At 49.1% G+C, this 12,572-nt stretch overlaps 1 protein-coding gene across 1 annotated transcript in view; it reads left to right on the top strand.

Annotated features, from left to right (window-relative positions):
* Positions 1-382: 382 nt before the first annotated feature.
* The window catches only part of TSPAN14 (tetraspanin 14), a 28,575-nt gene continuing 16,385 nt past the window's right edge, over positions 383-12,572 (top strand). Inside the window, 2 exon segments of the mRNA XM_030334569.1 lie at positions 383-392; positions 395-462. Of these exon segments, the coding sequence (XP_030190429.1) occupies positions 383-392; positions 395-462 (78 nt within the window).

Genomic DNA, 12,572 nt, shown 5'->3' with positions numbered 1-12,572 from the left:
AACTCCTGTTTCCTCTGCCAAGCAGTGGAACCAGCAACACCCAATGGAGAGATGAGATAGATGTTTGGGAAGGCCTGGCATTCAGGGGACACTTTGAACGCCGACATTCTGCGTTCTTTCAGAAATCTCTTCTTCTTTTGGGGCTGTTTTTTGGAGAGTTGAAGGAATGTGGTTGTTGCCCAGTCTATAGCTGGCATTGAGAGTAAACTGAAGCCTGAACCCGTGCACGAACACGGGGAGACAGTTGGGTAGATCTCTGGAGTCTGTGCATGAGCCTCACCTTTGCTCTTTCTTGGGGAGCAGGTTTGGGGGAGATGTTATTGTAAGTGACCCTGTCGTCTCATCGCTCCCATGTCTGTCCACCAGATCCCGCCCTCGGAAGATGCACTATTATAATACTCTAACGCCGAGGTCAGCTGCTGGTATAAGTACCTCCTTTTCAGCTACAACATCGTCTTCTGGGTGAGTTATCGAGAGCGGCACGCTTAGTCTTTTATTCAGTAGATCGTGATTCTTCACGAACCGCTGATTTGCCAGGCCCCCTGTGAGGCTGTGCAGGAGAAGGTGGGAGGGTTAATGAGCCCTGCCCCCCCCCCCCCTCCCCGGCCGCCGGCCGAACCAGCGACAAGTCCATTACAAAACAGACTGTTAAGTACAGTGACAGGGAAGGCCAAGGTGATTGAAAACCAGGTTAATGGGCCCCCTACCTGAGCCTTGGAGGTTTAGGACGTTTGAAACTCTGGGCCCACGCATGTCTGTCTTCCTGCTTCCCTGCCTGGGAATGAGCCCCATGAAACGTCGGTAGCAGGGCACTTAGTGCCCTTTTGACTGTGGGCCAGGCCCTGTTCTGTGGGCCAGGCTCTGGGAGGTAAGAGTGATGCAAGGCAATAAAGCCCTGCTTCCTTGTGTGCTTGTGTGTAACCCGTAATGGCAGTGCCTACTGAGCAGCAGAGTAGGAGCTCCTTGGACTAGGGTGGTCAGGAAGGGCATTCTGAGGAGGTGACTTAAGGGACTGAGAACCAGAGTACCGAGTGAAGAGGCAGCCGGTGGGGGTCTGGGAAGCAAGCCTATAGGCAAGAAGAGCAGCATTTGCAAAGGCCCTGAGGCAGACTGCACTTGGCAGGGGCAAGGGACTTGGGCCTGTGGCTGGAGCTCAGCGAGTACAAGGGGAAGGGGACACGAGGGAGGACAGAGTCATGAAGGAGCCGGGGCATGTAGGGACCTTACAGTTCTCAGTAAGGGGTTGGAATTTTTCTACTTTCAGTAACTCTGAGGTTATAAGTTGGATCTGATTTTGGAATGATTCTGCAGAGTGAGGGATGGATGGGGGTCTCATGTTCTGAGATAGAATTTTGGGACAGAAGTGGGAGAATGGTCTCTTAGCCACATGGAGATGTTCGTTTCCTGTCTGCGGCCACCCTAGAGATGAAAGACTTCGCTACCATCGGGGCGGTGGCGGGGGCGCTAGATGAGGTCTTTGAGGGAAGTGTGCTGACTGAGAAGAGGAGGGAGGGTGTGAAGGTCAAGTCCTGGGGTGCTAGAGGGGACCCTGAAGAGGAAAGTCGGCTCCAGAGTTGGCTGTGAGTGGGTGGACAGGAGACTTTGTATCATAGAAGCCTCTCAAGGACAGAGGAACAGTCAGCTGTGCCACAGGGGCGTGACGTAGGATGAGGACAGAAAATTGGCATTGGCCTTGACAAAGTGGACGTTGTTGGTGACCTGGACCAGACCTGCTGTGTGCTCTGGGGGATGGAAACCCACCTGGAGCTGGCCGAGGAGCCAGGGGGACGTGGGGCAGTGGAGACTATGACTCATGACAGATCTTTCAAGGGCTCTGCCCTAAAGAAGAGCAGAAAAATCGAGCACTAGCTGGAGATGGTCAAGGCATTACGGGAGGTATCCTAGCATGTGTGTGTCGCCAGGGGGTAGGTCCAGGAGAAGCAGACACTGAGTCTATGCAGGTGGGTGCAGGGACACGATCGAACACCTTAAGCAAGCATTGCTTATCAGTATCTGGGTGGGGGCATGTGCAGAGGGAGGGACAGAATGAGTGGCCGTGATGCCACATTTTGCCTCTCCTGTGGATTTCTGGCATGCCCTGTTTGGACTCGAACTCTTGAGAACAAGGCAGACTTGCGTTAAGACTTCCCAGCTTTCACCCTTGATATTATAGCATCATCTCCTGATGGTTTATCTCAAAGTTTTGGGGTTTTTTGTATGTGTCTGTCCTGGAGAAACAGGGTGGGATTCAGTGGCGTGGCTGTTTACCCCACGTCTTTGTGCTCAGCCTGTCTGTCTCGGGCAACTTTGTCATTTTCCTCGAAATAAGGCAATACAGGACATTCGATGGGTTTCCTTTGGGCTTCTCCTGATGGGAGGACGGAGGCTGCCTCATCCTCGCAGTGTGTGGCTTCCTGGATCTGCAAGGCTCCCGGCCTGGCCCCACCCGGAGGCCCCACCCACAGGCCAGGTGTATGGTGGAGGGCCAGGTGGCAGACAGGCAGTCTGACACTTTGGACACTTGTACGCCCAGGGGTCCGTGTTGTTCTCTCCCACCCCCAGGTTGTGCTTGCTTGGTCTGGCGCCTTGACCTTCGAAGGTCATCCTGAATTTTTCAGCTAGAGCGAAACTTCCCGCTGCTGTAACTGAGGGCCCGCTAACGCCCTGTTTCTTCACATTCTTTTCGGAACCGACTCTTGGCTCTTGGGAAGCTTTACCAACTTGCCCAGTAACTCCTCGGCAGCCCCAGATTCGAATAGGGGAGTTCATGAATTCCGAGTTGTACTCTGCTTGATTGAAAAGGGCTGCAGTGTTATCGGCGTTCTGCAGGATTGCCGATGTGTGGCCGAGAGTCTGTTTCTCAGTTAGTGTGCACTGGGGCAGAACAGGAGGGGACAAAAAGGAACAGCCAGGAAAACGAGGCACGAGAGAGCTTGGCTAGGAAAGTGCGAGGGTGGCCAGACGCCTCCCTGCTGGGTCCCTAGCAGTTATCTCCTGTCTTCTGCACAGGAGCTTAAGTGTGGGGTGAGGCCTGAGAAGTGGGGCGCAGAGCCTTCAGGGAAGAGCATGGTGGGTGCAGCGGGGGCACCCCGGTGCCAGTCTGGACTCTGACCTGCTCTGAGTGATACTGAGTAGTCTTCGCGTTTTCATTGTGAAATATCGATGGCACAGGCCTGCTGCCTGCCTCCCGAGGTTGCTGAAAATGTGTAAAACCCTATGCCAAGCTTTACCTCCTCAGAGACTCCGAGAAAGTATTCTTTTTTTACATAGAGCAAATACCAAAATTGAACAGTCTGATAAACCTCCATGTTCCCATCACGTGGCTTCAACAGTTACCAACTCATTAGCCAGTCTTTGAAAATGTATGTCCTCCCCTGTCACCCTCGATTATTTTGAAGCAAAGCATAGGTTGTTTTGCACAGAGTGTTTTTGTATTTGTTTTGTTTCGATGAATTCGCAGTGCACAGCGGGACGGGACTACGGCTTTGCTGGCAGACCTGGGCCCAGCAGGCAGGTTCAAATATGCAGAAGCAACCTGTCATTTCCGTGCCCGATTCTAGGTGCTGGAACGAACACAAGGTTTTATTGGGCACTTGGCCCCGTTCAGAATTACTTGTGTACTAACACACACCTGTAACAGTTGAACAGGGTTTTTTTTTTTTTTTTTTTAAAGCTCCCTACCTACAGTTCGGGACTGAGATTTTTTCCCCAAGGGACCATTAATATTCGCTTGGGGTGAGAAATGTGGACGGAGCTGATGTGTGTGTACAGAGTGAGCATGGGGTTGGGCCTCATGCGGTTCTTCTCACGGGCTGTCCGGGAAACAGTGCAGCATTCAAGGACACTAGCACTTTCTACTTTAAAAAAAAAAAAAATTGTATGTATGTAGGTATTAATTATTTTTAAGTAGGCCCCATGCCCAATATGGGGCTCTACTCATGACCCTGAGATCAAGAGTTGCACGCTCTACCGACTGACCCAGCCAGGTGCCCCTCTACCTTTTTCTTTTTCTTTTTCTTTTTTTTTTTTTTAATCATAGTGATTATTTGCTTGTATTAGTGAGACCTGTTTCAAGTGCAGAATATCACTCTGACTTAAGAAAATGTAAATCAAAACCGCAAGGAGATACCAAAACACCCATTAGGATGGCTGTTATTCACACACCACACACACACCACCACCCCCCAAAGTGGCAGATGTCGCCGAGGATGTGGAGAAATTGGAAGTCTCGTGCACTGTTGGTGGGAATGCAAACTGGTGCAGCCACTCTGGGAAACAGTAGGGAGGTTCCTCATAGTGTGAACAATAGAAGTACCGTATGATCCAGCAATTCCGCACTTGGAATAGACCCGAAAGAATTGAAAGCAGAGTCTCAGAGAGCTATTTGCACACGTATGTTCATAGCAGCGTTCTTCACAACGGCCAAAAGATAGAAGCAACTATCTTTTGCTTCTACCGAGCAAAAGCGTCTCGGTAGAGTCTACCGACAGATGAGTGAATCAACAAAATGTGCTCCGTATGTGCAATGGAATATTTTTCAGCCTTTAAAAAGGAAGGAAATTCTGACGCACGCCACCACATGGGTGAGTTCGAGGACATACGCCAAGTGAAATAAGCCCGTCACAAAGGGACAAATACTGTATGATCCCACCTATGTGCAGAACCTTGTAGTCAGAGGCTTCAGGATGGAAGTAGAATGGTGGCGGCCAGGGGCCGGGGGGGGGGGGGGAAGTGGGGCGTTAGGGTTGAGTAGGTACCGAGCACCGGTTTTGTAAGGCGGAGGCAACGCAGAGTGCACAACACTGTGTACTGAGCGCCACTGAGCCGTACTTTTACGAATGGTTGCGGAGTTTACGTTTCATATTGTGTATACTTGGCCACAATTCAGATGAAAAGCAGTCTCCTTTGACTTGCAGGGGAGGGGCAGCTGGGTCAGGTAGACCCTGGAGGCGGCACCGGATAGAGCCCTTTTCTTTGTTCTCACCCCACCTGGTTCCAAAAAGAATTTGAGCTCTCTTGGTTTTGCTGAGTGAATCCTCTGGAGGGAATCATTCAGATGATGTCTGCAACCCCAGGATTGCTTCCCACCACAGCATTGAGTTCAATCTGCAGAGGTTCAGATAAAGCCCCTGCCTGGATCTATTTCAGAGATGGATTAAAAGTGGAGAACTGAGGCCCCTTGTGGCACAGACAATAAGCCTGTGTTACACGGGCCAGGGAGTCCCCCTGCCACTGGCCGCCGTAGCGACTCGGGCAGGTCTGGGCCGCAGCTTCCCTGCTTGCGAAGTGCAGGAATTGGCCTCCGAGCCCAATGGGCAGCCTGTTTCTAGGTGAGAGGAGAGTCGTGGGCATCTGTGCTGTGACCAGAGTGGCTTCAGGTGCCTTCCTTCAAAGTGACAAAGGCCTCCCCTGACACGGGTGAATATGTAATTTATGGCTGGAGTCGGGAAACTTTTGAAGAGTGAAAGAGAGCTTATTAAGAGTTCTCAGACGTATCTCGGATGTATCTCAGGACTGTCCCAGGCAAACCAGGATGTGCGGTCACCCTACCGAGAGAGGCAAAGCGAGTCCTGCTGGGGAAGGACTGAACCGGCAGCTCCCTCCCCTCCCCCAGCATCTGTGTGGGTGGAGGGTTGTCTTCTCTGTGTCTGGACTTGACTGCGCTCCTCCTTTGATAGCAGACTCCCCACATCCTGCAGAGCTAATGTCTCTGGATCCCTCTGACTGACAGAGAGTTGCCCTTATTTGAGCTGAACTCTGTCCATGTAACACCAGACCCCAAGGCTTGACCCCTGGTGTCCATGTGGTTTCTCTGCTTCTGTCTCTGGGTGATTAGGTCAATCAAAAAGGGAAGTCCAGGGGCGCCTGGGTGGCTCAGTCGGGTAAGCGTCCGACTTTGACTCGGGTCATGATCTCACAGTTTGTGGGTTCTAGCCCCACGTCGGGCTCTGTGCCAACGGTGTAGAACATGCTTGGGATTCTCCCTCTCCCTCTCTCTGCCCCTCCTCCCCTTGCGCTTTCTCTCTCTCTCAAAAATAAATACATTAATTAAAAAAAAGGAAAGTCTAGTGTTTTAATAATATGTGTAGTGTATTTTCACTTCCACTCCTGAGAAGTGGTATTTTTCTCTTCAAGTTTTATTTAACAAACTTTTGTAATCACATGGAAATTCTAGAAGCTTACCCAAGGCACCCCCGCTTCACCGAGTTCCTCCTCAGGCTCCGTTCTGTCTTCAGTTGCACGTGGTCTCCCATCTTTGTGAGAGAATCCTTGTAGTCGTGAGGTCAGCGTTTTCACGTCAGCATCAGCTAGCCTAGAACATTCTAGGTCACCACAGAGTCTTCTTGATTGTATTTTTGGAAATTCCCATATTGGACATTTCGGTTGTTTCCAATTTTTTTTTTTTTTTTAACTATCCTAGATAAGGATGCAGTGACTGGTTAGTGTAATACAGATGCCTCCCTTCGGGCAAGGCAGGGAAATTATTTGCTGGGATAGATTCCCAGGAGTGAGATTAAATGGGTCAGAAGGTGTGTATGCTGTTTTGACCTGACCGACATATTTATACTGTCAAAATTACTTCTCTCGAAGGGCTGCCCCAATTCATAGGAAATAGACTGCCTTATCTCTTGGCACATGGGGTGTGTGAGTGTGTATTTTTCTACATTTGCACTTGCCAAGTCAGAGGGCAAGATTGCTTAATCAGAGATTCCACTAGAACACCCTGATGCTTACTCCCTATAGGGCTTCAGCTCCTGATCTCCCTTGAGCACGTGGGAGGCTTGAGGAAGGGCTGCTCACGGGGCTCTGTGATGGTCATTGCCCAGCACATATGATTACTGAGTGCTCACAGGTTAGTGTCAAATCTGGGTAGCTGGTGGTGTGTATAACTATGCATCCTTCCCCAGTAAATGGAGGGGCATCCTTCCCCAGTTGGCATGCCCCAGTCTACTGCCGTGTCGTGTGTGGGAGTGCCCTATTCCTATCTTGGTTGTACCTTCTTTTTTTCCCAGAGACACTTTTTAAAAAAATTTTTTTTTTAATCTTTATTTATTTTTGAGAGAAAGAGAGAGACAGAGTTGAGAGCAGGGGAGGAGCAGAGACAGAGGGAGACACAGAATCCAAAGCAGGCTCCAGGATCCGAGCTGTCAGCACAGAGTCTGACGCGGGGCTCGAACCCGCGAACCGTGAGATCATGACCTGAGCCGAAGTCGGACGCTTAACCGACTGAGCCACCCAGGCGCCCCCCAGAAATACTTTTTAAATATCCCCCTTATTGAGGTGTAAATTCAGTAGAATGGTATTTACTCACTTCAAGTACAGTTCCATGAGTTGACAGCTGTATACTCCATGAAACCACCATCATCCCAGCGAAGATAGAAAACCTTTCTAGCACTTCAGAAACTTTTCTGTGCTCCTCTGCTGTCCTTCCCTTGTATCCCTTCCTCAGGCCACTGTCCGTCTGCTTCCTGTCCCTCTTACAATTGACCCTCTCTCTTATCTGATTTCTTTTAGTTTAGGTCATGTTTCTCCCTTGTTCTTCTGTTTTTCGTTTCATTAATGTCTTTAAAGATGTTAAAATTATTGTAAAAATTTTTTTTAAAATGTTTATTTTGAGAGACAGAGCTCAGGTGGGGGAGGGGTAGAGAGAGAGGGAGACACAGAATCCGGGGCAGGCTCCGGGCTCTGAGCTGTCAGCACAGAGCCCAACGTGGGACTCCCAACCCATGAACCGCGAGATTATGACCTGAGCCGAAGTCGGATGCTCAACCGACTGAGTCACCCAGGCGTCCCTTTAAAAATTATTTAAAATTTTATCTTGCAAATTGTAGTAAGACACATATAACGATGTATCATTGGAATAATTTTTCCATGCATAGTGGTATTAAGTACATTCACCTTGCCGTGCAGCTATCCCCACCATCTGTTTCCAGTCTATTTCATTGATTTCTGTTCCTGTTTATCTTATTTCCTCACTTTCCCCTACTTTAAGATTACTTGTTGTTTTTTTTTCCTAGCTGCTTAAGGCAGAAGATTAGATCATTGATTTTAGATCTTCTTTCCTAGCATAGGTATTTGATGCTCTCTGTTTTCTGCATCCCACACATTTTTTTTTTTTTTTAATTTTTTTTTTAACATTTATTTTTTTTTTTAATTTTTTTTTTCAACGTTTATTTATTTTTGGGACAGAGAGAGACAGAGCATGAACGGGGGAGGGGCAGAGAGAGAGGGAGACACAGAATCGGAAACTGGCTCCAGGCTCTGAGCCATCAGCCCAGAGCCCGACGCGGGGCTCGAACTCCCGGACCGCGAGATCGTGACCTGGCTGAAGTCGGACGCTTAACCGACTGCGCCACCCAGGCGCCCCTAACGTTTATTTATTTTTGGGACAGAGAGAGACAGAGCATGAACAGGGGAGGGGCAGAGAGAGAGGGAGACACAGAATCGGAAGCAGGCTCCAGGCTCTGAGCCATTAGCCCAGAGCCCGACACGGGGCTCGAACTCCCGGATCGTGAGATCGTGACCTGAGCTGAAGTCGGCCTCTTAACCGACTGAGCCACCCAGGCGCCCCTGCATCCCACACATTTCGATATGTTTTCGTTTCGTTTGGCTAAAATACCTTGTATATGCATATTCTGTATGGAATGTATCCTGTCTTCCCCTCCTGGCTCACTTCAACAGTTTTCTCTTTATTCCTGGATTTTGGTTTTATTATGATATGGGCTGGTGTGGTTTTCTTTATTCTGTTTGAGGTTCATTGGGCTTTTGGATTTGTGGGTTTATAGTTGTCATCAGATTTCGGACTCCTTTGACCACTATTTCTTCAAATACACACCTCTCCCCTTTTTCTTCTCAGGCCCCTTATAGTCTCGTGGGTCACTGAGGCTCTGTTCATTGCCCGCCCCAACCCCTGCCCCTGAGTTCAAATAATTTCTATTGCTTTGTCTTTAAATTGACTCATCCTTTTTTCTATAGTGTCCAATTGCTATTAAACCCATCTAGTGAATTCTTGGGGCGCCTGGGTGGCTCAGTCGGTTAAGCGGCCGACTTCGGCTCAGGTCATGATCTTGCGGTCCGTGGGTTCGAGCCCCGCGTCGGGCTCTGTGCTGACTGCTCAGAGCCTGGAGCCTGTTCAGATTCTGTGTCTCCCTCTCTCTGACCCTCCCCTGTTCATGCTCTGTCTCTCTCTGTCTCAAAAATAAATAAACATTAAAAAAAAAAAAATTTAAACCCATCTAGTGAATTCTTAACGTCCAGTGTTGTATTTTCTATTTCTAATAGTTCCATTTGGATCTTCTGTTTTCTATTTCTTTTCCTCATTATGTTTATGTTTCCCTTTAAGTCCTCAAGAATATGTACAATATCTGTGTTATTTAAAAATTTTTTATTAAAGATTTTTAAAAAGTTTTTATTTATTTTGAGAGAGAGCAAGAGAGAATGAGTTGGGGAGGGCAGAAAGAGAGAGAGGGAGAGAGAGAATCCCAAGCAGGCTCTGCACCGCCAGCCTAGAGCTGGACATGAGGCTTGAACTCAGGAACCGTGAGATTGTGACCTGAGCTGAAATCACAAGTCGGACACTTAACTGACTGAGCTACCCAAGCGCCCCTAAAATATCTGTTTTTAAAGTCTTAGCTAATTCCATCTCCCCTGTAATGTTTGTGTCGTTTTCTAGTTACTGAATATTTTTCCTTGTTCATAGATCACATTTATTTTCCCTTCTTGCCCGTGTAGTACTGTTTTTTGTTTTTGTTTTTTTTTTTTTTAAGTAGGCTCCATGTCCAATGTGGGGCTTGAAATCACAACCCTGAGATCGAGAGTAGCACGTTCTACTGACTGGGGCAGCCAGGTACTCCTGTCTAGTAGCTTTTGATCAGATGCTAGATGTAGTTTTTCCTCTGAAGCATTCCTCTTGTTTTGGTCTGCTCAGGCTGCCATTACAAAATGCCATAAACTTGCTGACTTAAATGACAGAAGTTTATTAATCTCTCACATTTCTGGAGGCTGCAAGTCTGAGACTGGGGTGACAGTAGGGTTGGGTTCTGGGGAACGCTCTCTCGCTGGCTTCCCGACGGCTGCTTTCTTGCTGTGTCTACAGGGCAGAGGGTGCTCTTGTCTCTCTTCCTCTTATAAGGATACTAATCATGGAGGCCCCATCCTCATGACCTCATTTAACCTAAATTACCTCCCAAAGGCCCACCTCCAACTACCATCACATTGGGAATTAGGGCATCAACATTGGATTTTGGGGGACACAAACATTCAGTCCGTGACACCGCCTTTAACCGTGTAATATCTTCTGAATCTGACATTTTTTGTTAAATATTGCGTGTGAGATTCATTCACACTGTTGTATGTAGTTGTAGATCGTTGATTCTCGTTGTATAATAGTCCATTGTGGGGCTGTATCGTTTGGGATTTTTTACAGTTTTAGGCTACTATGACCTATTCAGGTAATATAAAAACTATCCCAAGTTGGAGACACGAATTATAGGGATGCTCTGGGGTTTGTGTGGCCGAGCTAAAGGAAATCCTGTCTTTCGTCTTGAGGTCCAGATGGTTTTGGTGTGATAGTTTAGTGCAGGATTTGGCAGACTACGGCTTGCAGGCCTGGCTCCCTGCCTGTTTTTGCACATACAACTTTATTGGAACACAGCCCTGCCCATTCGTTTACATATTATCTATGGCTCCTTTCCTGCTATAAAAGCAGAGCTGAGTAGTTGAAACAGAGATCACCCAGCACAAGGCTGAAAATATTTACTATCTGGCCCTTTACAGAAATGTCCACCGCTGGCCTTAGTATTTTGGTTTTCTACCCACTGTTAATCACTGAACTGTGCCAGCAAGGGCAGAACCTTGGGAGAAGGTGAGGCTGAGGCTGGGTTGGGCTGGGGTTCTCTCTGTTACCTGGAGAGCTGCCTGTAACCTCCCTTGGAGGACTCTGCCCTTCCTCCTTCCTTCCTTTCAAAGACCTTGACACAGTCTGATTCCTGGGTGGGGCTCGGGGTGGGCTGTCTGTTATCGGGAAACTCGGAGACATCTGTGGAAACCGCCCCCGGAGTCCTCTGGGTAGTCCTTACTTCTCACTGGGGCCCCTGGCGTGTGTTTGCTGGCTGTGCTGGGAAGGGCACACATGCTTCTTTTTTCAGAACCGCCCTTCCGGCAAGAGGAAAAGCTGGTGTGTGATAGCTGTGTGACCCTGCGCAAGGCACCATCCTGCCCTGGGCTCTGTTTCCCTCTGTAATGAGGAAGCTGGGCTCCAGCATCCCTTCCGGCTCCCAGACCTTCCAGACTCCCACAGGGAAGTGGCTTAGTTCAGACTCTCTGAATATGGGACTACTTGAAGGAGGCATCCCCTGCATTGGTGACGGTTCAGAGTGGCTACAGTCTAGAGGGGTGAGGCTTCCTAACCCCACAGATAATCCTGAGACTCCCCTTCAGCCACCTGGGCTCTCAGGGTGAGGTTGGGCCCGGCGTGTGTGCCCTCTGGCGTTCTTTCTGGCCAATAACTTGTATCGTTAGCATTTCAAGTGGCTGGAACATCTCTGGTGTTCTCGGAACTCCGGCTCTAGGGTCAGAATCTCCTGTTCTGGAGAGCGCCAGGACCACGGGTCTCTGCCCGGCATGATTTGTGATGGCAAAGCTTAGGCAGCGGGAGGTATACAGGCCTTTGGAGACGATTTGCCTCCCAACTGCTCGGTTTTGCAGATTGGCAAACTGAGGTCCAAGAGAGGGATGGCTTGCTCAAAGCCACAGGGTGAATTAGAAACAGAGCTGAGATTCTCTTATAGCTTCTTCCACTCTCTGTCCTGTTTTCTTTCCATCATTCTTTCTTATCTTGCTTCAAAAGCCTCCAGAGACCCTGTTTCCCTAAACTCTAATTCACTGTTGTCTCCTGAGACCCAATAAAAGAGATGCCTCTGGAAAGGAGGACTTTGTCTTAGGACAAAGTCTCGAGCTGGGAGCTATTGGGGGTTGGGCACAGAGACTTTCAGTCCAAAGGCTGGTGGCATCTGGAAGGCCCCTCCATGCCTCTGCTCTGCTCCCCTCCCCTGCAGGAGGGCCAGGCTCACTTGGACTGGCTCCATGCCCTGGGGTGAGCATGTCACGTGTGATCCTTAGAACCCTCCTATGACCCAGGAGGGGTCGTCCCCATTTTCTAGAGGAAGTCATAGGCACAGAGAGCTCCTGGACTTGGCATGAAGTCCTGTCTCCAGGAAGTTGCAGAGTGGAGACTAGAACCAGGACCAGCTGACTTGTGCTGTTTGTTCAGCACTGGTCTGGTCTGCTTTGAGTTTGGCTTCCTCTCGAGTGTCCTTCTGGGTTTTTCTCTAGGACTCCCGTAGGCATGTCAGCCTACTGACAGCCGGGGATTTGCAAGAACCACAGGCCAGTGGGCAGAGCCTGAAAAGGTTGCGTTGCTGCTGGTGGTTTGCCTTGAACTCACTGCACAAAGGCCTCTGGGACCTGCAAGAATTGCCCAAGTACGTTGACACACCGAAATGCAGTCTTGCAAGAGGCTAAGGCCGCTAAATTGTGGGTGATCAGGGGCTGCTTTTGAGCTGCTTGGTGTT

The sequence above is a fragment of the Lynx canadensis genome, chromosome D2, assembly GCF_007474595.2.
Source record: "Lynx canadensis isolate LIC74 chromosome D2, mLynCan4.pri.v2, whole genome shotgun sequence".
NCBI lineage: Eukaryota > Metazoa > Chordata > Mammalia > Carnivora > Felidae > Lynx > Lynx canadensis.
The sequence above is the reverse complement of the archived record's forward strand: the minus strand, read 5'-3'. Positions and strand labels throughout refer to the sequence as shown.